Raw genomic sequence first — 27,048 nt, forward strand, 5'->3', positions numbered from 1 at the left:
AAAGATAAATGCACTTTCAGCCACGTCTAGAAAAAGGCCATTTTTAAACAAAAAAATAAACGTTTTTCATTTTCAAAAACCATTATATTTGCTACTTGAAATTTAGACATTTTGAGCAAAACGTCCAAAATCAGATTTAAACAGCATATTTAAAATTCCCCTCAAAGTCTAACAAGGTTAAAAGTTACACCATACCTTCCTACGTCTGCTCCTCCCTTGGTCTGTCACTCTCCTGCTCCTGTGTGCCAGGACCCAGGTTATCACGTTAATGCAATCACCCAGGTAAGGGGAGGGGGGTGACGAGGAGGGGGAGTGGCGGGGTGTGTGATAGGGGGGAGGGGAAAATGTGACAGGGGACGGAGCGAGGGTGTGAAAGGGGGTGGGGCAGGGTGTGAAAGGGGACGGAGCGAGGGCGTGAAAGGGGGCAGGGCATGTCTCCTCCTTTTGGGGGGACAAAATATGGTAACCCTAAGCAGAACATTCTGGTGCTGGGCCCCGCTTGGAGGTCGGGCCTGAGGAATCTGATTTTTATACTCAGATATTCAGTGCAGGTATCTGGATAACGGATGGCACAGAATATCTAAATATAACTTGACTAGTGCCACTTATTCAGGTACTGACGAATATTGCTGCAGATCGAGTAAAAAGAAACTCTGCCCAGACTCTGGTGGTGTTTGCTATCAGGAGTGTCATTTACTGAAGGAGGTTGGCTTCTTGGATCAGGGCGAGGGTCAAAGGACTGGGGGAGAGATGCCTTCCATGATCAGAGGCTACCTGGCCTGCTTAATAAAACAGGTGCCGGATCCAATGGGGTGCTTGGGGAGGGGGTGATGGATCAGTTGGGAGGAGCACTGAAGTACAGCTGCACTTACCACCTGTTCTTGAGGTGGAGGTATATATGAAGTTGTGATAACTAGCACGCAAAACAAACCTGTCACAGCTGACCACACTTTCGCTGCCCATGCCATGCCCATCTCCCATCCACTCCTGCAGGTTTTTTTTACTATGATGGCTGCCTTTTTAATGCAGGCAACAGTAGCGCAGGCCTGCGCTGCTGTCTACTGTACAATAAAACTTGTGTGAGCTGTTTAACGCAAATTAGTAAAAGGGTCCCTAAATGTATAGTCAGTGCCTGTCATTGGAGGGCATGAATAAGTTAATGCATTAAAAAAAAAACTTTGACCCCCAGTGTCTAAATATTGACCCTCAAGTTTTCACAGTCTTCTTAAATTTAGCAAAGGAGGGTTCCTGACACAAATGAAGTAGTCAAGAAATCTAGAGGGAAGGCCCAAATAAAACAGTGGCCTTTGTATTTGGAGAGTGCTGAAAAAAACTTGGGACTATTCAATTGTTTGTTTAGTGATACACCTCTCAGCTGATGGCCATATTGTGAGTATAGCATTAACGATACTTGCTTTCTGATTACTAGTTCTAGCTGGCTGATCCTGTGCAATGGAAAAAGGTTAATTAGGCCCCTAAGAAACCAAGAAATAAAAGCCTTGATGACCTTCAGTAACTCCATCTGAATCTAATTTGCTTTCTTAGATTCTCTTCTGCATATAACGGCTCATCAAGAACACCAAAGCCTTCATTTAACGTTTTAATCTATTAATGGTAGGAATTAATCTCAAAATATAAAACTAATGGTCTATGGCGTTCATTGAATACATTTAAGGGTCAACAAACAAATTGCAGGTGATACCTTTTACATTTACAATTGGTTTTGAAGCTCTTCTCAATATTGATGGTCAATTATTTTGAATTGATAGGGACAGAGTTCAATAAAGCTATCCTGATTCATGTTATTTTGGGACTAAGACTGAGATGTTCTTTTTTTTTTTGTATTCTTATCACTTGGGGTAAGCAAACATTGTGAAGAAAATTCCAAATACTCCGAGAGAAGGGTCTGTGATCTAGTTAAAGATCTAGTTAAGGCCCATGCCTAGAAAATGCCTGATTCAAGCATATTCATTAACCTCCTCCCTTAAAAACACCCAGGGAAAATCTGCTACAGTTCAAGGAAAAGAAAGCCATAGACAGAATCCCCCTTGTAGTGACATACATCCCAGAGCTGGAAAAATATCATAAAAGATTTACAGCCACTACTCCAGGAGGATGAATTACTGAAAGAGATATTCCCATCCCTACCGGTGATGGCCTTCCGACAGCCATCCAACTTAAAACACAAGCTAGTTAGAAGTAAGCTCCCAACACAGACTCAAAAAGAAAAGAATGGCACACATCCTTGCAATATATCCAGCTGCAAACTAGGCCAAAACATTTCACAGGACCCCACGGTCATTCACAAAGGAAAAATATTCAACTTTAAGGAATCCTTCAAATGCTCATCTTCCAATGTGGTATTTATCATTCAGTGTAAAAAATGCAATGAAGGGTGCTACATTGGAGAAACAAGTCAGATGTTAGAGAAGAGATTTAATTTACATAGACATTATATGAAAAATGCCAGTACCAACAAGGATGTCACCTCTGTGGGGCAGCACTTGACAAAACCAGAACATTGTACCAGTGATTTTATAGTACGAATACTGAAAGGGAACTTTAAAACAATACAGGATTAAATATATTGACACCCACCAGACAGGACTTAACAAAGATCTGGATTTTCTAGCCCATTATGAACCATAAAATTGTACTGCTTTGTCACCCTCTTATCTCCATGCATATCTCCCTGGCCCTCATCCACCCAGCTCTCCCTGTCACTCATCTAACTCACCCTCATCCTGTTAGACTGTCACTGAAATACTTTGATCTTTCACTTATATATACTGTCATCTATCTACATTTGCTTATTTCCGATCTGACAAAGAAGGGCTACCTTGAAAAGCTAATCAAAAAATGTATTAAGTTTTGTCCAATCAAAAAGGTATGATCTTATTTTCTTTTCCATGTTCTATTTTTATTGATTACCTTTAAAAGTGGACTAAAACGGCTACCACATCGCTCTACTTAAAATATAAGAGCACTATAAAGAGCAGCATGAATTCCTAAGGAGGGTGGAAGAGAAAGTGTGTAAAGAACATGTTCATATTATTTTTTTAACTGGTCCCTAATACTGTAAGTCCAAACTGAGAACCCCAAGTAAAAATCACATATGAATGGCCTTTTTCGTTGAGTAGATGAAAAAACAAATCTATCCACTGTGACAACATACTAGTTCAATTTTAGAAGATGAATGAAAGCAAAACTGCTTTCTTATTAAGACAAAGTTTCTATCTCATCTGGCCTTTATTTTTTTTTTCATGCAGTAGGCTGCGCTGTTCTTGAAATGAACCTGCCTCTAGAGAGTGCTATATTTTCAATTCTATCATGTTAAGGCTGGACTTTCCTCTGTGTGATAATGGTAAACCACTGTAATTCTGGCATTCTGATGCACTGTTCATTACCGGTGTAATGCATGGTTAGACTAAGTTAACTCGATGATGTATTATTCAAATAACGGAGCCAACAATATGATTAGTTCTTAGAGAAGATTCAATTTAATTAGAATATATAAAGTGTTCCAACACTATTATCTACTCTAATGACATAAAATTATTAGCTTTCAAATTAATTCTGGACAAGTCTTGTGCATGAAAGCTCCAATGGACATTTTAAAAATGCTCAAAAGACAACCAAGAGATAAACGGTGCTGTTAACCACTTCAGTTTTGTTTAGCAGAGAAAATCTCATGCTACTGAGCTACTCAGGGTTGGCAGAAAACTATATCTTTCCTTTCCCTGTTCAGAAGCATGTCTTGAGTCTACTGCCAACCAAAGTGACCTCCAGAAGGTCAGTCAGTAGATGTTGTCAAGGAGATTGGACCAGAGAGAGAAGTCTCTGTGAGCAAAATGCTCATCCACTCTGGGATTCTTAGAGAACATTGATGACCATAATGACCAGAATGCAATTTGAAGCCACAGAAATACCGTTTTTTTTTTTGGTATTTCTGTAGAAAAGGAGCTGCAGAACTGCTTCAAAACAAAGGGGAAAATGCTCAAACCGCGGGAGGGATCCCAGCTATCTCCCATGGTCAGCCCAGATATTCAATGCCAGTCCATTTCCAGTGACCGGCATTGAATATCCGGTTTATTTTAGCCGGTTTAAAGTTAACTGGCTACGTCAATATTTGAAGGAGTGGAGGAGTAGCCTAGTGGTTAGTGCAGTGGATTTTGATCCTGGGGAACTGAGTTCAAAGTCACTTAACCCTCCATTGCACCGGGTACAAAATAAGTACCTGAATATATGTAAACCTCTTTGAATGTAGTTGCAAAAACCTCAGAAAGGTGGTATATCAAGTCCCATTTCCCCTTCCCATTAGGATTGATTTATTTATTTAACTTCAAAACGGCTAATGATATACCAGCCTGAAGTGGCCACTTACAATAGCCAATTATGAATTGAATATTCAAGGATAGCCAGCTAGGTATAGCTGGAAATATTCAGCAGGGAATAACTGGCTATCCCCCGCTGAATATCGCCAGATAGCCGGTTAAGTGCTATTTAACTGGCCAGCAGCTGGCTGGTTAAATGGTTTTGAATATCAGGGGGAAAGAGTATACATTTTTCTTTATAAAGCTATTGATCTAGAAGGAGTTTGTTTCTCAATTTTTGACATACCACCTCTTTTGAAGCACAAATCAAGGCAGTTTACATATGACTATTCAGGTACTTGCACTGTCCCTGGTGGGCTCGCAATCTTAAGTACATTGTACCTGGGGCAATGAAGGGCTAAGTGACCTGCCCAGGGTCACACAGAGCTGCAGAAGGAATTGAACCTGGTTCCCCAGGATCTTAACCCACTGCTGACCATTAGGCAGCAGTGGGAATTGAGCCCGGTTCCCCAGGTCCACAACCTGCTGCACTAACCATTAGGCCACTCCTCCACTGAAGCCAAGGAAGGAAGGAAGTCTGTTTTGTTTAGGAAGTGAACAGATTGCGTTTATGAACAAGGAATGGGAAATTACAGCCCTTTTTTTTTTTAAATTCATGGGATACTTTTGTGGTTTTGTTATTCTTAAATAGAACCATTGCACATTTTTAGCCTTGGTTCAACAGGATGGGAGTGCTTACAAGATCACACAGAGGCATCAATATTCAGAAGGATTTAACTGGGCAGGAGAGGCTCCACACTGCTAAGAGTCCACTCAACCATATTTGTGCTTAAAAGTTTTCATAAGTAGGGTTTTTATATGTTTTAGATTTATTTTTTGTTCCCAAGTACGATGCTCCCTCCCCCTTTTTTTCAGAAAGTTGTGTTGTTAGGTATAAATGAACACGTTAATTTATTACCGTGAAGAAAAGCATGAGCATCTAACCTGAGGTCCCCAGCCATGGCAAGGGTACATTATAGCTGTGTGATTCTCTGGAGGACCCTGATCGAGACACATTTCCTTTGCTTTGTTGTTCCGTAGCTGTGGAAAGAAATTTGTGACTCAGAATGAACAGGTACTTTCCAGGAGTAAAACCTCATCGGTTGGTAAAATTTTGGATGTGGTGGATCCTCTTTCATACCGTATGAAACATCTGCTCCACATATTGTAATACAGAGAACGGCATCCCAGACTTATTTATTTGTAGCATTTGTATCCCACATTTTCCCACCAATTTGCAGGCTCAGTGTGGCTTACATTTGCCGTAATGGCGGTTGCCATTTCCGGGTAACAGAATCGCAAATGTACTTGTGTTACAGTGCATGCATACATGATAACATACATGGAACATAACATGGTATATATATATATATATATATATATATATATATATATATATATATATATATATATATATATATATAATGTGCTTACATACATGGTAGAGAAGAATAATTATGGTATTGCATGAAGGTTTCCGAGTGATAAATTGACTTTCTTGGGGAATCTCTCAGCTAGTCAAGTTTTCTAGATACCCACAATGAATATGCATGAGGTGCTTTACAAACATGGCATCTTCAGTGTGGATTCGAATTTGAGCTGTAATTACTTGTCTTTCCAAATCGAAGCTCAAGATGAGTTACATTCAGGTGCAGTATGAATTTCCCTGAGTTTCAGAAGGTGACAAAAGAGAGGGTTCCAGAGTATACAAACACAAACAACAAAAGAAAGAAGCACAACAAGGACTTCAAGACTAGAACAATTGAGAGTCCTTTATTTGTAAAGACCTGACACAGGCTGTGTTTTGGCATAATAAAGCCTGCTTCAGGGGTCCAATTATTCAAATGCTCTTGAAAGCAAAGACAAACCGGAAGATAAACCCCCTCAAGCAGCTTTGCTAACAGATTTAAATAGATGATAAAAAAAACCACCGTAGCGTATCTGTAAAATCAAACCTTCTTCCACAGGGGTCCTTTTACTAAGGTGCGCCGAAAAATGGCCTGCGCTGTCGTAGGCGTATGTATTGGACGCATTCAGGTCCATTTTCAGCGCATCTGCAAAAAGGGCCTTTTTTGAGGGCCGAAAATGACATGCGGCAAAATAAAAATTGGCACATGTCCATTTTGGGCCTGAGACCTTACCGCCACCCATTGAGGTAAAGTCTTCATGCATTAACTGGGCGGTAATTGTCAGCATGTTACTGCGGATTACCGCCTAGTTAGCGCTACATGATAGAAAATAAAAAATATTTTCTATTGCGCACATCGCACGCACATAAAAATGGAATTACCGGGCGATAGTTCCAAATTGATGCACATTGGACAAGCATAGGCGCCTATGCTCCTTATTAAAAGGGCCCATCAATGAGGACAAATCCAGCGGTGCAGGTGTTCAAACACTGAAACACAGTGTGGCACACATCTTTGTTGTTTCAGCATTTGAACACCTGCACCGCTGGATTTGTCCTCATTGAGGAAGAAGGTTTGGTTTTCAGATACACTACAACATTTTTAAAATCTTCTATTTAAATTTGTTATCAGAGCTGCTTAAGGGAGAATACTTTCCGGTTTGTCTTTGCTTTCGAGAGCATTTGAATAATTGGACCCTTGAAGCAGGCTTTGTTACACCGAAACACGGCCCGTGTCGGGTCTTTTCAAATAAAGGACTCAAGATCGTTCCAGTCTTGAAGGCCTTCTTGTGCTTCTTTCTTTTGTTGTTTGTGTTTGTGTACTCTTGAACCTGCCGCGAATACAGACAGCGGCGGACATAAAAATGTTAACCGCCGCCAGCTAATATCGGCCGGAAAGAGTTAACTTCCTTCCAAATCTAAATCTAAGCAGGTGTTTTTCACATTTGTGTCTGGAGGCTGAAACATGAGAGAGACGTTCATCACTTTTGGTTTGTACAATGGGCTCTTTTTACAAGACCAAACCATTTAATCCAAGAACACAGGTTTTTTTCTAAAAATATGAATTACCTCCCCATATGCCACGGTGTTATTGTACCGCCTCATCTCTGGGTACACGTGGTCCAGATACCATTGAAAATTTTTGCACTTCAGTTTCTTCCTTAGGGATTTCCTTTCAGAGACATCACCAATATCGATGCCTGGATTCTGAAAAAATATGTCATAAATGACCAATTATTGCACTGTTACAAAATGTCTTTCAATAGTTGAAATTAGCATTTTTATGCTAAAACTTATGCTATACTAGCAATCATTTAGAATATTTACAGAGTGTTAGTTTACATTTAGAAGTTATACATATCCATTTGCTGCTACAAGACAGCAGCAATGTATGTTAAACATCTGGTTAAATCACTTTTGGGCTCATTTTCGAAACAGAAGGACGCCCATCTTTCGACATAAATCGGAAGATGTGCGTCCTTCTCACAGGGTCGTCCAAATCGGTATAAACCGAAAGCCGATTTTGGACGTCCCCAACTGCTTTCCGTCGCAGGGACAGCCAAAGTTCAAGGGGGCGTATCGGAGGTGTAGCAAAGGCGGGACTTGGGCATACCTAACACTAGGACATCCTCGACCCATAATCGAAAGAAACAAGGACGTACCAGACGAACAGTTGGATGACTTTACTTGGTCGTGTTTTTCTTACGGCCAAGGCACAAAAAGGTGCCCGAAATGACCAGGTGACCACCGGAGAGAATCAGGGATGACCTCAACTTACTCCCCCAGTGGTTACTAACCCCCTCCCACCCTCAAAAAACATCTTTAAAAATATTGATTGCCAGCCTCTATGCCAACCTCAGATGTCATACTCAGGTCCATGACAGCAGTATGCAGGTCCCTGGAGCAGTTTTAGTGGGTGCAGTGCACTTCAGGCAGGCGTACCCAGGCCCATCCCCCCCCCCCCACCTATTACATATGTGGGGGAAACAGCGAGCCCTCCAAAATCCACCACAAACCCACTGTACCCACATCTAGGTGCCCCCCTTCACCTGTAAGGGCTATGGTAGTGATGTACAGTTGTGGGTAGTGGGTTTTAGGGAGGGTTGGGGGGCTCAGCACAAGGTAAGGGAGCTATGCACCTGGGAGCAATTTATGAAGTCCACTGCAGTGCCCCCTAGCGTGCCCGGTTGGTGTCCTGGCATGTCAGGGGGACCAGTGCACTACAAATGTTGGCTCCTCCCCAGTGGCGTAGCCACAGGTGGGCCTGGGTGGGCCAGGGCCCACCCTCTTAGGGCTCAGGCCCACCCAACAGTAGCACACATTTAGCGGTAACTGGTGGGGATCCCAAGCTCCACCAGCTGAAGAGTTTCCCCTGATGTTAATGAAAACGCTACTCTCCACGATACTGGCACCTGCACATGCTCAGTTTTCAGTACATGCCTGCTGCAGACTGCCAAGGTGGAAAGAAGCGTTTTCCCATTAGCTGAGATTTTTTTTGGGGGGGGGGGGGGGGAACACTTGGTGTCCACCCACTTCTTGTCTAGGCCCACCCAAAATCTGTTGTCTGGCTACGCCCCTGCTCCTCCCACGACCAAATGGCTTGCATTTGGTCATTTCTGAGATGGACATCCTTGGTTTCAATTATCACCGAAAATCAGAAACGACCAAGCCTAAGGACGACCATTTCTAAGGACGACCAAATTTCAGGATTTGGGCATTTCTGACCATATTATCGAAACGAAAGATGGACGTCCATCTTGTTTTGAAAATACGGGTTTCCCGGCCCCTGGATGGGGACTTTTGCGAGGACGTCCGCATCAAAACTTGGACGTCCCTTTCGAAAATGCCCCTCCACAAGTCACAATATGTCAAAATGAATTCAAGTCTCCTTTTTGCTGCAAAGTTTGTGCAACCTAGGATAAGTTATTTGATCCCCTAAAGCCCCCAAAACCTAACAGACAACAAGTTGTTAATCTGGATTTCCCATATATCTAATTAAAACAGTAAGGGATACTTTAATATTATTTAACTTGTCTAGATGCTGCTGTTCCCTATGAGAACAATGCTTTCCATTTTACTCAAGACAATGTTTAATATCAGACAATATACAATGCAGGCTGCCGATGAAATACCACCCTAACTACATCAGGAGATCTCAATCCAGTCCTAGGGATACACCAAGTCAGTCAGGTTTTCAGGATATCCACAATGAATATGCATGACAGAGATCTGCAAGCAATGGCTCCATTGTATGCAAACCTATCACATTTATTTATTAGGATTCATTATGGACATCCTGAAAACCTGACTGGCATGGTGTGACCCGAGACTGGGTTGAGAACCCCAGTCTACATAGTACCATTAGGTGTCTAAAGATAGGTGAATTAAAACAAGTTTGAGTTTTGCTCTTACCTACTATTTTATATACTAATTTTTCTCACTATATTATCTTAAGGAGGAAAGGCTTCAGATGTTGTTTTTTTGTTTTTTAGTTTTTTACAATTGCCGAGCGGGTTTCCTCATCAGCCTTGAAAACCTCCTACTTTATATGTTTTTTTGTTAACTTTTATCTTTGCGATTTTTTATTCTATACAGTTCCGAGAGTTCATATGTAATTCATAGTTTTTCATACATTTGTTTCATATATTTATTTAATAAGGACACCAAAGTCAGTTATCTTTGTAGTGTGCTCTTAACTTTGGTTTGCTTAACAGAGTGTCTCCATTTCACTGATGCTCCTTCAAGAGACAAAACCGTGCTGCACAATTTCCTATGCTTTCAGCAGAGATAGATCTTTGCACTACGGCATAGTTTATTTTGTTGGCAGCCATCCGTACAAGGTACGTTTCAGCTTCTTTGCTCTGTCCGATATTTTCCACCAACAGATTTTTGTTCAGATGCCTTTCCAGAGTTTTGATGGTACATCTCACACCAGGCAGGCAAGTGACCAGGCGATCCTCATGCCCAAAAGCCACCCAGCTATCTACATGCCTAATAATCGAATCACCAACTACAACGGCCATCCTAACCCTTCCCTCGTGGGCAGAATCTCCTGGAGACACATCCTCGGTGCAAGAGGATATTGCATCCCCATGTGGGCTGGGCCTGGCTACAGGATTACTTCCAGTTTCACCAGGGTGATGCTCTTCTTTTATTTATTTATAATATTTATATCCCACAATTTCCCACCCACGGGCAGGCGCAATGTGGCTTACAACAGTCTGTAAAAACATGCATCAAGTCAGCAAACAATCAATCAATCAATTTCTTAGAAGTGTAAGAGAGAAAGGGTAAAAGCAAAGAAGGGAAAAAGAGAGAAAGTTGTGGTGATCAATATGATGCCGTGACAGAGACAGGTCAGAAGTTAGAGATGCTAGGCGGGATTTGAGCATAAGCTTTTCCAAATAAAAAGGTCTTGAGGCGTTTTTTGAAGGTCAGGTGATCAGGAGTAAGTTTCACCAATTTAGGTAGACCATTCCACAAATGAGCGCTAATATAGGAGAAGGTGGATGCGTAGGTGGTCTTGTACTTGAGGCCACTATACACTGGGGTAATGGAGATTTAGAAGACCTCCCTCCTTCAAGGCAGCTCAAGGGCTGCCAAAATGGTGGTGGTACTGCTCTACAATGTCCCTGTAGGAATCCTCTATATACCTCTCTGTCTCCTTCAGCTCCTCCAAGTCTGCAACTCTAGCCTCAAGAGAACAGACTCATTCTCTGAAAACTAGGAGCTCTTTCCATCGAGCACACACATAAAACCTCTCACCAACTGGGAGATAATCATACATGTGACACTCAATACAAAATACTGGCTAGCACCCCTCTTGCTGCTGGACTGCTGTCTGCATCTTAGTATTATAGAGTAGTTTAATTAAAACTTCTTAAAGTACTAGGGATATCAGATGAATATAAAGAGCCTTAAGATTATACGGTATAATGTGTAATTTATTTAGTGTTTGCTCAACTGCACAAGGACGTCAAACATAGAACTGCCTGTCATAAATGGGCTACTATCATCAGTTTCCACAACCCAGAAAAAAGAAGCAGAAAACAAATTAGGCTAAAACTTATGTAGTTTAGTGCAGTATTCAGCCCTTAACCTCATACGATAACTTTATAAAAAGCATTCTTATGTTTATGTGGTTCATCTTATGTGGTTAAGGGTTGAATACTGAACTTAACCGCATAAGTTTTAGCCGACATCATACAGCCAGATATTCAATGCCAGTGTCCGGACGTGGTCTGCCACTGAATATCCAGGAATACTTTTGGCAGCAGACATAAAAACGCTGACCACCATCGGCTGAATATGAGTGGATTGTCAATACCTGTGTGATTGATACGGCAATTCAGGACTGAAAAAGCAGGAGCAGGAGCAATCATCAACAGCTGAGGAAACACACACTAATATACACATTAAAGAGTATTCTTTTAAATCTGACTGCAACCATTTGATATTTCACACTGCAAAATTTAATTGAGACAAGAAAATATCTGTGTATAAATGTCGCCATTAGGCTCTGCTCTGTTGTACAGATTGTTGTGTTTTTTTTATAATATATCCCAGTTTTCTGTAATGTTCATTAAGCACAGCTGGAGAGGCAATTTGACACTGGAAGGTCTGTAATGATTTCCTAATGGGAACTTCTTCCCATGCTTTACTGGCATGAGCGTTTAATGTGCCACAGTGAAGCTGGGCATACAGTAACACGTGATGCCTCTTGGGATGATCTGGAGCACTTCAGTTGCACAGCAGAGATAATCAAAGGCAGCAAAGATGTAAATATACTTTTAATTTATCTCTACTGTATTGTTTCCCTGACAGAGTTTGAGGCTTCCATCACTGGACCAAATACAAATATATTTGTATTAATAAACCTTATTTATTTATTTATTTATTTATTTTGGGATTTGGCTCATACCTTTTTGGAAGTATTGCAAGTTCTTACTCCTATCCATTACCATAGCCCTAACGGGTGAAGGGGGACACCTAGATGTAGGTACAGTGGGTTTCTGGTGGGTTTTGGAGGGCTCACATTTACCACCACAAGTGTAACAGGTAGGGGGGGATGGGGCTGGGTCCACCTGCCTGAGGGGCACTGCACCCACTAAAACTGCTCCAGGGACCTGCATACTGCTGTGATGAACCTGAGTATGACATTTGAGGCTGGCATAGAGGCTGGCACAAAATATTTTGAAAGATATTTTTTGAGGGTGGGAGGGGGTTAGTAACCACTGGGGGAGTAAGAGGAGGTGATCCCCATTCTCTCTGGTGGTCATCTGGACAGTTTGGGCACCTTTTTGTGCCTTGGTCGTAAGAAAAACAGGACCAAGTAAAGTCGTCCAAGTGCTCGTCAGGGACGCCCTTTTTTTCCCATTATGGGTCGAGGACGTCCATGTGTTAGGCACACCCAAGTACTGCCTTCGCTACGCCTCCGACACGCCCCCGTGAACTTTGGTCATCCCCGCGACGGAAAGCAGTTGGGTACGCCCAAAATAGGCTTTTGATTATACCGATTTGGGCGACCCTGTGAGAAGGATGCCCATCTCCTGATTTATGTCGAAAGATGGGCGTCCTTCTCAATCGAAAATGAGCCTGATAACATTCATTTTAGCTACTGGCTACATGCGGGACCGGGAGGGGAGAAAATCCCAAATCCCATAGCATTACTATTTAAACCTATAAAAAAGAGGTGGAACTGGATCTGCACCCTATTTAAGTTTAACACGAAGGTGACTCCTTTCCTGCCCTTGGGAGGCAACGAGGAGTTCCCGGTGGGTAACTCCTCGGCCACCTTTATCAAATGGAGAGCTAAGGGTATATTTTTCTTGTTCCAAATTCTGAAGGAAGATGGTACGCTATGGACTCTGGAAGTGTTGCAGAGACGCCAGGGATTAGAATGCCAAGATTTTCTAGCATACACCCAGTTGCAACATTATTTACGATCACTACCCAGGTCCTCGCTCGAAGTTAAAGTGCTTAATCAACTGATAGAACTTTATGACTTAGAGGCACAGAGGGTGGTCCCCTTGAAATACTACCATATGCAGATTAAAGAGGCACAACCAACAGCTTAATATGCCAAGTTGGCACAAGAATGGACAAAGGAACTGGGGCTAAGCATAGGGGAAGCCAGCTTGCAATCCTGTTTACAGACATGCTATAGAGAATTTGGAAACGCAGATATTCGAGAAACCCAGTATAAATTTCTGATGAGACTCCATATCTCACCCCATAGGGCATTCAAAGCAACGCTGAGGCAACGAGACGACTGTCCAGGTTGCGCGGGTCTGGGAGCACACTTGGGACATATGTTTTGGCATTGTCCACCGATACTAGCCTTTTGGACCTCACTATGTACGCAAGTGTCTAGGATGTGGGGTATTACATGGAAACGGCACCCAGGACTGTTGTTTGAAATGTACACGCTCCGAGGAAGAAACAAAGCAGGATTTAAAGCCTTTCTGAGCAGATCGGTGATGATGGGGAAGAAATCAATACTTAAACAATGGCTGCATGAGGAGGGGCCCTCGACCCAACTGTGGCGGGCTTACATGATCTAACTTTGTGCCATGGAAAGAAAAGATGTTTTGGATCTGGCCTCCCTAAAGGGAGAAAAGTTTTTGCAATGTTGGCTACCGTTTATGGACACATTGACCCCGCTAGCACGGAGTAGAGTTATCAATGGTTAATTATAATATTAGAGACATACCTGTGAAGAAGGGCGGGAGGGGCGGGATGGGAGTAGGGGGGGAGTCATGGTCTGGAGGGAAGGGAGGAGGAAAGGGGAGCGCGGTGAGGGGGGAGGGAGGGGGGAAGAAGGAAAATGAAAATGGGTGATGATAAACAACGTAATCTGTGTTGATAGTGTCTAAATGGTTTTTCTTTTGTTCACAAGACTTTGGTGTATGCTAATTAATGTTGTTGTCACCAATAAAAATTCATATAAAAAAAGAAAATGAGCCTGATAGGGGTCTTTTTACTATGCTGTGCTAAAAAGTGACCTGCACTGCTGCCAGTGCGGCCACTTTTAGCTTGGCAGTAAAATGGGCGCATTCAGGGTTTTTAAAATAATGGCCATGTGCTAATTTCCCTATTAGCATGTGACCACTGCCCATAGCAGCCCTTACCATCACCTATTAAGGAGGTGGTAAGGGCTCCCACGCTACTCCTGCACTAATCGGATAGCGTGTGGTAATGTGCCTGCGCTATCCAAGTAGTGCAGGCATGCCTACTCTCCACCTCCCAGACATGCCTCCCACATTGGAAAATAAAATATATTTTCCTGCACGGGATTAGCACGTATTTAGCATACTGTTAGGCATGCTGCGCCTTAATAAAAGGGCCCCAAAGTTAGGACAGGAAAAAGGCTCCCCTAACAGTACACACAGAGCTATCCGGCACCAGTCTGAAAGGCTAAAGAGGTTAGGGCTCTTCAGCTTGGAAAAGAGACAGCTGAGGGGAGATATGACTAAAGTCTACAAAATCCTGTGTGGTGTAGAATGAGTAGAAGTAAATCGATTTTTTTACTCATTCCAAAAGTACAAAGACTAGGGGACACTCGAGGAAGTTACATGGAAATACTTTTAAAACAAATAGGAGGAAATATTTTTTCACTCAACGAATAGCTAAGCTCTGGAACTCTTTGCCGGAGGATGCGGTAACAGCGGTTAGTGTATCTGGGTTTAAAAAAAGGTTTGGACAAATTCCTGGAGGAAAAGTCCATAGTCTGCTATTGTGACAGACATGGAGAAGCAACTGCTTGCCCCAAGACTGGTAGCATGGAATGTTGCTGCTAATGGAGTTTCTGCCTGGTACTTGTGACCTGGCTTGGCCACTGTTTGGAAAACAGGATACTGGGCTAGATGGACCACTGGTCTGACCCAGTATGGCTACTCTTATGTTCCAAGTCAGCACACATACCGGATATTCAATGTTGGCAGCTGCCTACTACTACAGGCTGAATATTACCCCCTTTATTTCTTGTACCCCAAAAAGATGAGCGAGAAGAGATGTCAGTAATTAGACGGATTGTAAACATCTGTGCGTCTTTTTCTTCTGCCCACAAATGTATGCGGCATTAGCATAAATTTCTCAACGTGCAAAAATAGTCAAATTACATTAGCTGTTCCTGTTACTGGACTTTTGTTTTAGAAAAAATGCCATCCATGCTAAAGTGTAGTGAAACTTTGCAACCACATCCAAAGCGATTTATCTGGGGCAACACAGGGTTAAGTGACTTTACCCAGAGTCACACAGAGCTGCAGCGGGAATCGATCTCAGTTCCCCATGACCAAAGTCTGCTGCACTAACCGCTAGGCTACTCCTCCATTGCTTTTGGAATACACAAAGGCAAACAACAAACAGGAAAGCAAGGATAAGGAATGCTTTAGACTGTGACTGAGCATACTTTACCTCAAGTGGCAAGTTCCATGCAATATAAACGTGCGATTTGTAATCATCCATCCAGACTTCAGCAACACGTAAAGCGTTCCTTTTTGTGTAGAAGCCAATGTTGTTGTTGTACGGCTTCTTTTTGCGTTCAATATGCGCAACTCTGGAACAAGGTAGAACCTCCATACTTCCACCACACAGCCATACCTAGGACAGGACGGACAGACAGAGACAAGAAACAAAGAGAGTTTTAGAAAGAGGGCCAAGCAATCAATTTCTAATGGCCTCAGAGGTATGGACCGAATCTATTCCTATTTTTATTAAATTTTCAAAGCTAAAATCAAAGAAAATACACATTTATAACAAGAAAAGCAATGCCATCATAATAATGAAAAGTAAAATAAACAAATCAATTCATCATGTACTCACTCTGCTGCTCCCCAGTATCTCTCCACACTCGTCCTTCCCTACACCCCTTCCCGTGCACTCCGCTCAATGGATAAATCCTTCTTATCTGTTCCCTTCTCCACTACTGCCAACTCCAGACTTCACGCCTTCTGTCTCGCTGCACCCTATGCCTGGAATAAACTTCCTGAGCCCCTACGTCTTGCCCCATCCTTGGCCACCTTTAAATCTAGACTGAAAGCCCACCTCTTTAACATTGCTTTTGACTCGTAACCACTTGTAATCACTCGCCTCCACCTACCCTCCTCTCTTCCTTCCCGTTCACATTAATTGATTTGATTTGCTTACTTTATTTATTTTTTGTCTATTAGATTGTAAGCTCTTTGAGCAGGGACTGTCTTTCTTCTATGTTTGTGCAGCGCTGCGTATGCCTTGTAGCGCTATAGAAATGCTAAATAGTAGTAGTAGTAGTAATCATATTATGGAATATTCTTTTTCTGAATAGGAAAGGGCTATACCTTTGCTAGAGCACCTAAGGGCACACAGATCTTATGTTGATAAGTGCAGAAGACGCAGAGTTTACATTACGTAGAAAATATCCTTATTTGACAGAGAGGATGCTGAGAGACGATTGTATGCCATATGGTGACCATGTAATGCTGGTTTAACTTCCTGTGGCACTCACTGTTTTAGAGGGACATTTATCAGCAAATTTGAATCCAGAGTACTGTAACACAGTAACATAGTAAATGACGGCAGATAAAGACCTGTACAGTCCATCCAATCTGCCCAACAGGATAAACTCATTTTACATGGTATGTGATACTTTATACATAAACCTAAATTTGATTTGTCCTTGCCTTTCTCAGGGCACAGACAGTAAAAGTCTGCCCAGCACTGTTCTTGAACTTTCCATATCTATTCAGTTACTATCAGGGTGTGTAAACCGTAGAAGTCTTCCCAGCATCGGTTTTGCTTCACAATTACCGAATATGAAAACTGCTGAAATGGTCAGGTTTTTTCCAGTGCAATAGATAACAAAGACTAAACACAATATATAACTAATTATTTAAAGTACAGTTGAAACCACTGAAGTGGGATGTTAGTAAGAGAGATAAATTGAGTATTTGGAATGCATCCTGGGAAATCAATTAACTCTGCCCACTGGATGCAATAATATTAAACAATTCCTAATAAAAGGGATATTTTGATAAGACAGAACTGGCACTGAACAATCTGCCATAATAAACATTCATTGAACAAACGTATATATCCCTTGCGGAATATTTTGGGTCAAAATATTTGTTTTACAACATTTGTTATATGAATATTAATGCAGTATTTTAGAACAATCAAGCTGTCAGGGGGTGGGTATACCCAGGGCTTTTTTTGAGGGGGTACTCAGGGGTACTGAGTACCGGCACCTTTTCCAGTGTCTGCTAAAATTGACCCATGGACCACATGTTTTAATGAACGAGCTCAGGCTCAAGACACCAATTCTGCCTTGTCATAGGTTCTGTGACTGGTTGCAGGGGGCCTGGCTATTGTGGAGTGAGTCCCTCAGTGATCACCCCACCCCTGAAGGGTGGCCTGGCATTTGAGTACCGGCACCTTTTTTGCTAGAAAAATTGCACTGGGTATACCAATTTGAATGTGAAACTTCTGTAGGCCAGTGGCGTAGCTATGTGGGGCCACAGGGGCCTGGGCCCCCGTAGATTTGGCCCTGGACCCCCCTGCCAATGACACTCTCTACCCCCCCTCCCACCGCCAACCCTTCCCCACCGCCTCCGTCACCTACCTTTGCTGGCGGGGGACCCCAATCCCCGCCAGCCGAGGTCCTCTTCTTCCGATGCAAGGCTTCGTTCTGTTTCTGTGAGTCATGTCCTGCACGTACAATGTCAGACTCACAGAAACAGAAGGAAGCCTTGCAGATCCGCCAGCAATGTGGCTGCTGGCTGATCTGCAAGGCTTCCTTCTGTTTCTGTGAGTCTGACGTCCTGCACGTACAATGTGCAGGGCGTCAGACTCACAGAAACAGAACGAAGCCTTGCGCTGGAAGAAGAGGACCTTGGCTGGCGGGGGTTGGGGTCCCCCGCCAGCAAAGGTAGGCGACGGTGACGGCGGGTTGGCAGCAGGAGGGGGGTCGAGAGGGTCGTTAGCAGGAGTGTCCAGGGCCAAATCTACAGGGTTCCAGGCCCCCGTGGCCCCACGTAGCTACGCCACTGCTGTGTGGCCAAGCATCATGGAGCCCTTACCATCACCCATTCAGGTGCCAATAAGGGCTCCTGTGGTAACCCGGTGGTAACTGGGAAGCGTGTGGCGATGCCCGATTACTGCCAGGTTACTGCTGGACAAGCCATTTCCAGGGGTTTTCTTTTCCCCCTGGAAATGCCGCACACTCAGGGAGGAACTACCACCAGCAGCCGCGTTTACCCAGTGGTAGTCCCGATTTAGCATTTGGTTAAAAAAAAAACCACAATTTAAAGGAAAAAAAACCCCTGAATGCTGCCATTTTACTGCCACGCTAAAAGTGGCCAGACTGACAGCACGTATTTTTGAACAGGAAACCCTGATGTAGTTCCTGTTTGAAAGCTGACATTTTTTTAAATATTGTGAGCAGGACATCTCAGTTCTGACTTGGACATCCTTTTGAAAAAGTCCTTCTCTGTTACTGTATGTGGAGCAGAATTTTAGAAAGCACATCCAACTCAGAATATGGACGTCCAAGTCTGAACGTCAGATATGGATGTCCATTTCTCGTATATTTTAGAACAGGATCTGTCCTAAAAATATATGAAAACTGAGATCCAAGTTCTGGCTATGTCCAGCATGAGCATCCATTTTACAAACTGAAATGTCCAAACTATGAATGGGGCAAAACAAGGGACATGGGCGTCCAGTGCTTTTTTTGTAGGAAAAAAGGTGCCGGTACTCATTATGGGTGGGGTCACCACATATGGCTCCACCGCTATGATAGCCACACCCACATTAGTCACACCCCTTATACCAGCCATGGCACATATAAACAGACATCATTGAAAATATTATACTAGTATAGGAGAAAAAAATTATGTAATTTTTTTCATTATAAATAATTTCTGTAAGCTGTTACAGCTCTAGTATACCCAATGCAAAATAAGACAGCAGATGTAAATTCTCAAATTGGACATATTTCAAACACTAAAATGAAAATAAAATGATTTTTTTTCTACCCCTATTGTCTGGTGACTGTTTTTCTATCCATATTGGTCCCAGACTCTGATTCTGCTGCTTTCTATCTGTTCCCTTAACTCCGTTTCCAGGGATTCCTTTCCATTTATTTCTCCTCCTTTCTTCTTCATTTCTAGTCCTACATCCATAAGTAAAAGCTGGGTCCTCCTCCATGGAATTGACTGGAGGAGGTATAATGTGGATCCAGCTTTTGCCTATTTTCTCCATCTATGTGCAGTTTTTCTCCTCTCTTCCCTTTCCTTCATCTCCATTCATGTACATCTTCTTCTTTTTTCTTTCCTTCCCTCCATTCATGTCCAGCATTTCTCCTCTCTTCCCTCCCCTGTATCCATATAAAGCAATAATTCTCTCTCCCCTCTCCTCCATCCAAGTCCAGCATTTCTCCTCTCTCCTCACCAACCCCTCCATCCATCCATGTCCAGCAATTCTCCTCTATCTCCTGCTCTCCTCTCCATCCATTTCCAGCATTTCTCCTCTCTTCTCTGCCCTCCCATCCATGTGCATCTCCTTCTTCTCTTCCCTCCCCTCCATCCATGTCCAGCATATCTCCTCTTTCCTCCCCTCCCATGTCCAGTGATTCTCCTCTGTCCCCTGTCCTCCCTTGCCATCCATGTCCAGCGATTCTCCTCTCTCCCCTTCCCTCTCATCCACATCCAACGATTCTCTTCTCTCCCCTGCCCTTCCCTTCCATCCATGTCCACTGAATCTCTCTGCCCTGACCTCCCCTCCCATCCATGTCCAGTATGTCTCCTCCTTCCTCTGCTCTCCCCTCCCATCCATGTCCAGCAATTATCCTCTCCCCCTGCCCTTCCCTCCCATCCATGTCCAGCAATTCTCTCTTCCCTGCCCTCCCCAGCGATTCTCCTCTCTCCCCTGCCCTCCCCTCCCCTCCATGTCCAGCAATTCTCTCTTCCCTGCCCTCCCCTCCCATCCATGTCCAGAAATGCTCTCTTCCCTGCCCTCCCCTCCCATCCATGTCCAGCAATCCCCCAAAAAGTACAAAACGTTCTATACTGCTTATCCCAGAAATAGTGGATTTCCCCCAAGTCCATTTAAATAAGGCATTCAACCTACCTCCCCGTCGGGGACCCCGGTCTCCTGCATGACAGGCAGGGATACTTACCACAATACTAACGAGTACCTAACTTCTGGGAACGCCCTCTGAGCTGCCCAAACTCCTCCCATATCTATGCACCTTTTGAGTTACACACTATAAAATTTAGGCATAGATATTATGGAATACCAATTAGGACAGCTGCAAACACAAATCTAAATTGTTGTCAGTTAACCCCAGTTATTGATTGTTGACACCTCATTAGCTAATTTGCCTGCACAACTGCCCTGGGCACCCAAATTTGGGTGACCTATATAGAATCCGGGGTTCTGTTTTCTAAGCACATATAGCCTGGGGTAGTTATACAGGCACCTAGTTGATTATGCAAAATGCTATTGCATATGATCAAGTCACTAATGAAATTACCTGATGTGTGTACTTTATATTTCATAAAACATTTGATTACATCACATCCATCTCTTATTGTAATAAGCAAATTAGACTGCTGATCTCTTTGCTGTTATGTTTGTGTTTTATTTATTGTTGCTTTGTTTTATTATGAATGTTTTTATAGAAACCACCTAGTTATACAAATTTTAAAATAAATAAATTGCATCTGGGCCTTAAAACTACTGATATCAGATGTCTATAAATAGTTCATAACACTAAATTAAATTAATCACTGGAAAACAGAAATTTGATCACGTTACCCCTCTCTTGAAAACTGCCCACTGGCTCCCTTTACCTCACCGAATTCTTTATAAGATCCTATTGCTAGTCTACAACACCTATTTATCTGGTAAACTATCATATCTTTCCCATTTATTAATCTCTTATTCTACTCCGAGGTCCCTTCGAGCATCTTCTCAAAATTTGCTAGTGACACCATCTTTTCGGGAAATTACACATGAACATATTAGGAAAGTGATTTTTTTCAGTTCAAGGACCAGAACACTGGAATAAACTGCCATAGTCTCTTCACTTCAACCAATGAAATCAGAACTAAAGACTTTTCTTTTTTCAGATGCATACTCCTAACTTTCTATTTTTGTCCTTAGAGACTGAATATGATTGACTACACCGTGTTTTTAAAGCACTCCCCTCCCCCTTTTCCTCTTCCTTCTTTCCTGTCAATATTGTATTTCCACCCTTTCCCCCTTCTAGTCACCTACTGTTATTTCTTACTTATTATTGTACTATTTTCTTTTATCTCACTTTTTAGATGTAACTATTTAGTCTATAAGCTGCCTAGACATACGTTTGATGGGTGGGATAGCATTTATTGAATAAACTTGAAACTTGATCGTACAATTATTGTATAATTTTGCTGGGTATTTGTGGCTTAGACTGGCCTTGTCAGAGAAAGGATGCAGGACTCAATGGTCCTTCATTGGGCCCAGTGTGGATTTCCTTATGTCCCTATGATTTGTACTTTTTATACCTACAAGTAGGTTTTGAAGAAGATGAAAAAAATGGAGTGATATATTCATTAAAGTAACCCTGGCTGCCCAGCAGTTTTTCATTATAAGTTTTGCTCTATCAGTATGATATGAAATTCCCACTGCACATAAAATGGAATTCACAGTTCAAGAAGCCATCAAATAAGACTCCAAACCATATTGCTTCGTGCTGTTTAAGCTGAGGGACCATTTTAAAAGGACAGGATGTTCCAGGCTGTATCATCTGTACAATTTTGACAAAGGTTGAACGAGTTATTTCCAAATATGTATAGACAAGCAGGGAGAGTGGAAGGCGCCAAGGCAAAGTACCAGGATGGTCAAGGACACAGTTTATTCAAAAATTGCAGAACACATATACAGAACCACTTTTTCGACCAGTACACAGGATGCGCTTAACAGAAGAACCCAACACAGGCTGTGTTTCGGCATGTAGAGCCTTCTTCAGGGGTCCTGTAAACAGTCCTGTCAATTGGAATCTTGGCAGATTCAAGGTTCTGATACACACAATACACTGAGTGCCAATAGAACAGATCTCAGTTAAGTCTTACTTAAACTTGAGATTAGCGACCAAACACAGCAACAAGTGGTAATAATGAGTTGTTTGTTCTGAGTTGTCCTTTTGTGAAATTTAAGGCCTTATTGACAGCTTACCTCTTTTCACTTGCTTTCCCTACTTCAACATCTTGATTTCTTATGCTAACCTATGGTTCTCTGACCTCTTAGCAGCTATTCCACTTGGATTCACTTGTCTCATGTCTCTTTCTTCACTCCCTATTGTTTACTATAGGCTATCGTGGTTAAAATATCCTTCCCCTGCCCGTATAATGACTTTTGATTGTAACTTAGTATTCCTGCTGTGTTGCTCCCTCTTTTTCCTGTAGTTTATTTATAATTACTGTTTTTCTTGTAACCTGCTTAGATGTGCTGACTATTTGTGGTATATTAAAGGTGAAATGTGTCTCTGGTAAGTATTCTGTTTCTATTACTCTCTATGTGTAAAGCCAATCCTTGTATGCTCAGATATAGTAAGGCGAGACCTCTTACATAGCATAATTTATTGGTTTGGGACCATAGCCGAGACCAACAAATGCTGGGAAGCCACAGGCATTTTCCACACACGCTGCACTCTCCACACATACAATGAAACAATCCACTCCATGACTGGTGTTCTGAACCAATAAATTTACTTAAAGTCTCTTCAGTATATAAATTGAGACAATAACATTTGCAGAAGCAGTTAACTATAGCAGAGGCAGAGTGTAAACAGTGTTTACAAAGTCTTGCATTCTCCTTCACAACCATTCTCATTAAAATATGTGAACGTTCTCTCCTTTGCCTTCCTTATAACAATTTTAAAGAAGATTATCACAAACAGTCTTAGTTGTTAGAGATGCTGAGAGACAGAGAGACACCTAAGCTGTGCTTTACGTAGCTTGGTCCTGGTTGGATGCATAATAGTCCCCAGCGAACTTGTAGCTGTAAGTGGATCTTGTTTCTTCAGCCTCTGGAGCTGGTCAAGGAATGTGTGTACATGGTAGGTGGTCCTGGTTACTCTGCTGGAAACATATAACTATGCCCAGCTTTTCTTTTACTCCTTAGTCCCAGGAATGGGTGCAGCAGGTTCCTGTTCCCACTGCCCCAGTCACAATACAGAGCTTAAGTGGCTGCAGTCACTAAAAACACTCTTATAGATTGTCCTGACTAGGTTTTGTTTTTTTTAATCTCCTTTATTTGGAGACAGATAGGGCAAGCTCTAAGGTTCCAGATAGTTTGCTTTAGGATTAAAGCAGAACATGTATTGCACTGAATGAAGGTCATAATGATGTGATTCACAAGTGTGAAAAGGTGAACTATGATACGGAATAACAAGAATTAGGACTGACCAATTAAGTGTAATGAAGATACTTGTCCCTTGATTGCCCTATATAAAGGGAGTTTACCTAGGGGTGGGTGGGACTAGGCCACAGGTAACCTCAGTTACTAATCAAACCAAGTCTGAAAATGCCCAACCTAGTTTACTCAAAGCCCACCTCTTCAATGTCGCATTCGGCACATAACCACTATACCTCTTCTCAGGGAATCTAGTCTGCCCCAGCTTGATATTTCGTCCTTTAGATTGTAAGCTCCTTTGAGCAGGGAATATCCTTCTTTGTTAAATTGTACAGCGCTGTGTAACCCTAGTAGCGCTCTAGAAATGTTAAGTAGTAGTAGGTAGTTTACAGCTCACAAGGAACCATCCATAGTGTAGCAAACATGTGCTCTCAGTCATTATGCTCTCAGTGCTCCAGTTAACAGAAATATATTAGTATAACTAATGGCTACTAAAAGCCTGTCCAAAAAAATAGGTTTTCAGTGACAAATGAAATGTTTCTAGATGGACATAGTGTGGAAGAGAATTCCAAAGCACATGCACTAGAAAGTACAATGCACTAGACCTGGTCAATTTCCATCTGGCTTTTGAAGGATTGAGAATAAGTCTATTATCAGTAAGAGTTCGGAGAGTATGTGAGGTGCTGAATAGAATTATGAGCAAGGCCAGAAAAGATGGTATCCCAGAATGATAGACTTTATATGTAAGGGTTAATATTTTGAATTTGACTTTATATTCAATTGATAACCAGTGTAAACAAGCAAGCAGAGGTCTCACATGATCTCAACATTTAGCTCAGCAAAGAATCCGAGCAGCTGCATTTTGAAAAAATTGTAAGCACTTCAAATTAGATTTGGTAATTCCTGCTTATACAACATTACAGTAATCGAGGCACACAAATTAATGTGCGTATAAAAAAGTAACCAAAGAGAGTCATCATCCACATAATTTCTGATAGCTCTCAATTTCAGGAGGAAACAAAAGCCTGTTTTTAACACCTCAGAGATTTGAGGGGGAAAAGGAAAGCGCGGAATCAAGGATAATTCTTAAATACTTAAAAGAGTAACTGGAGCTTTTGGTCTATCGAATACAGCAAGATCAGAGGTAGGAGAGAACAATGAACCTGCAATCCAACATGTCACATTTTTTTCTGGATTTAAGACAAGACGATGTGAATGTAGCCATGTAAATAAGATAATCTTGTAGGCAAGATTGTAGGGGTTGAAAGTTTATAGATTCAGCTGTGGTGTAGTGAATGAATAGAATGTCCTCTTCATATGAGCAGGAGTTAATACAGTGATACCTCGGTTTTCGTCGATAATCCGTCCGAAAACAATCAGCGAAATCCAAAACCGACGAAAACCGAGGCAATTATTTCTGAGCAGGAGAATGCGTGGGCCGCCCTTTGTTTTCGCAAAATTAGCAGCGAGCTCATGTGGGCACGCCGATGAAATCCGAGACAAATTTTTCGCTGGAAAAAACTACAAAAATCGAAACCGACGATAACCGAAGCCAACGAAAACCGATGTATTACTTGTACCTTGAGTCTGTATCAATAGGGAAAGAGGACGCAAAAAAAGACTGAAAAGAAGAAAGGAAAGATCCCTGGGGATGTTGCCAGAAATGAAATCAAATGCACTGTTACAACATAATAATTTTGAAAAGCCAAAAGTCAACACCTCGCAATAGAATAGATAATCCAGGAAAAGTCTGCCAACCCACAGGATTACCTCTTTCAATCTCATGCAAACATCTTTAGTAGCTATTCTCCGCCTTTTTCCTCTGAACCTTAACTCTAACCCTAAACATGCTCACGTGTTATTTTACTTTGTTGTGTGTTCAAGAAAAATGTAAAATACTAATGTACCTGAAAACTGCACACAAATAATAAAGAAGGAAGGCTAAAACCAAGACCTGAATGTTAAAACAAAGCATTCCTAGCCCATTAGAAAATGAAGTAACTGGGAAGCGAAGCCGGTGCCGGACAGACTTCTATGGTCTGTGCCCTGATCCTGGCTGGACAGATTCAGCCTCAGTAATTGGAGAACAAGGCCGATGCTGGGCAGACTTCTACGGTCTGTGCTCTGAAAACGGCAAGGACATATCAGGATCAAGTATACATATCATACCTTTTACTATGACTTTATCCAGTGGCGTTCCTATGTTGGCTGCCACCTGGGTCGGATCACTGCTGTGCACCCCCCAGCGCATCACCCCTCTGGCGCATCATCTCCACCCCCCCACCCCCCAGCGCATCACCTCCTAGGGGTGCAGGGCACAGTTACGCGGCTATTGGCTCTGCCAGTTCCCTGACCCGGAACAGGAATTAACGTCAGAGGGAGCAGGGAACCGGCGGTGCCAACAGCCTCATGGCTGCTCCCTGCACCCCCCCTGCAGCATGCACCCGGGGCAGACCGCCCCCAGCGCCCCACCTTTGTTATGCTACTGAGTTTAGGTTGTTCGGCAGACTGGATGGACTGTGCAAGTCTTTATCTGCCATCATCTACTATGTTACTATATGTGTAGAGCAAAGGAAAGAAGACCGAACCGCCTTAAAGGAGCATGGATCCAAGAAAGATGAAAAACAGTTCCAGAAAGCCAATCTATTTGCACTGTTTCCCCATGTGTGAATGGCCTCTGTTTTGAAATGGCATTTAAGCATCTGGGCCTCTCCTTTACAGAATAGTATTCTCTAAGTTAGCACGTATGTGGAAGTCCCACCTATGCCCCACCCTGACTCTATCCCTGCGTACACCCCATGCAAATACGTATGTATTTACCGAAACGTGCTTTGGTGGAATATTGAAATGTGTGTGTGCATACACACATATACAAATATATGTGCTAGTATTCTGAACATTTATGTATATAACACAAACAGAAAGGTTAGCACCTATGTTATAGAATTGTCCCCATAGAGGATTTATACATATAGCTGCATGAGAGTAATTCTATAGCCACTGTTCCCTCTAAGCTGAGCAGGAGTCCTCCAACTGCATTGCTACCAGTGGGGGGAGGTGCTTCAAGATTGTGTTTTCAATCTCTAGGGATAGGCAGGTTCCCTGAAACCCTGTGGAGCTTGCCTGCCCCTCACTATTGAAAATGTGATTGTGAAACAGCACCACCCACTGGCAGGACTGTAGGTGGAGGACTCCAGCTCAGCTTAGAGGGAACAGTGTCTATGGAGGTCTTTTACTGGCACGCTCACGTTTTTGGTGTGCGCTAAAATTGGGCGCACGCTAAATGTTAGAGATGCCCATAGGAATGCATTGGCATCTCTAACGTTTAGTGCACGCCTATTTTTAGCGCATGCTAAAAACGTGAGCACGCCTTAGTAAAAGACACCCTATAAC

General features: G+C 42.5%; 1 protein-coding gene across 4 annotated transcripts in view; it reads right to left on the reverse strand.

The window, feature by feature from the left end:
• Window positions 1-27,048, reverse strand: part of GALNT17 (polypeptide N-acetylgalactosaminyltransferase 17) — a 473,734-nt gene that overhangs the window by 20,577 nt on the left and 426,109 nt on the right. For all 4 annotated transcript variants that reach the window (XM_030185764.1, XM_030185763.1, XM_030185762.1 and 1 more), the window contains 3 exons: window positions 15,697-15,882; window positions 7,351-7,488; window positions 5,319-5,414 (listed from right to left, as the gene is read on the reverse strand). In XM_030185764.1, coding sequence (XP_030041624.1) covers window positions 5,319-5,414; window positions 7,351-7,488; window positions 15,697-15,882 — 420 coding nt within the window. The remainder of the gene's footprint in view (window positions 1-5,318; window positions 5,415-7,350; window positions 7,489-15,696; window positions 15,883-27,048) is intronic.

Source organism: Microcaecilia unicolor, chromosome 13 (genome assembly GCF_901765095.1).
Source record: "Microcaecilia unicolor chromosome 13, aMicUni1.1, whole genome shotgun sequence".
NCBI lineage: Eukaryota > Metazoa > Chordata > Amphibia > Gymnophiona > Siphonopidae > Microcaecilia > Microcaecilia unicolor.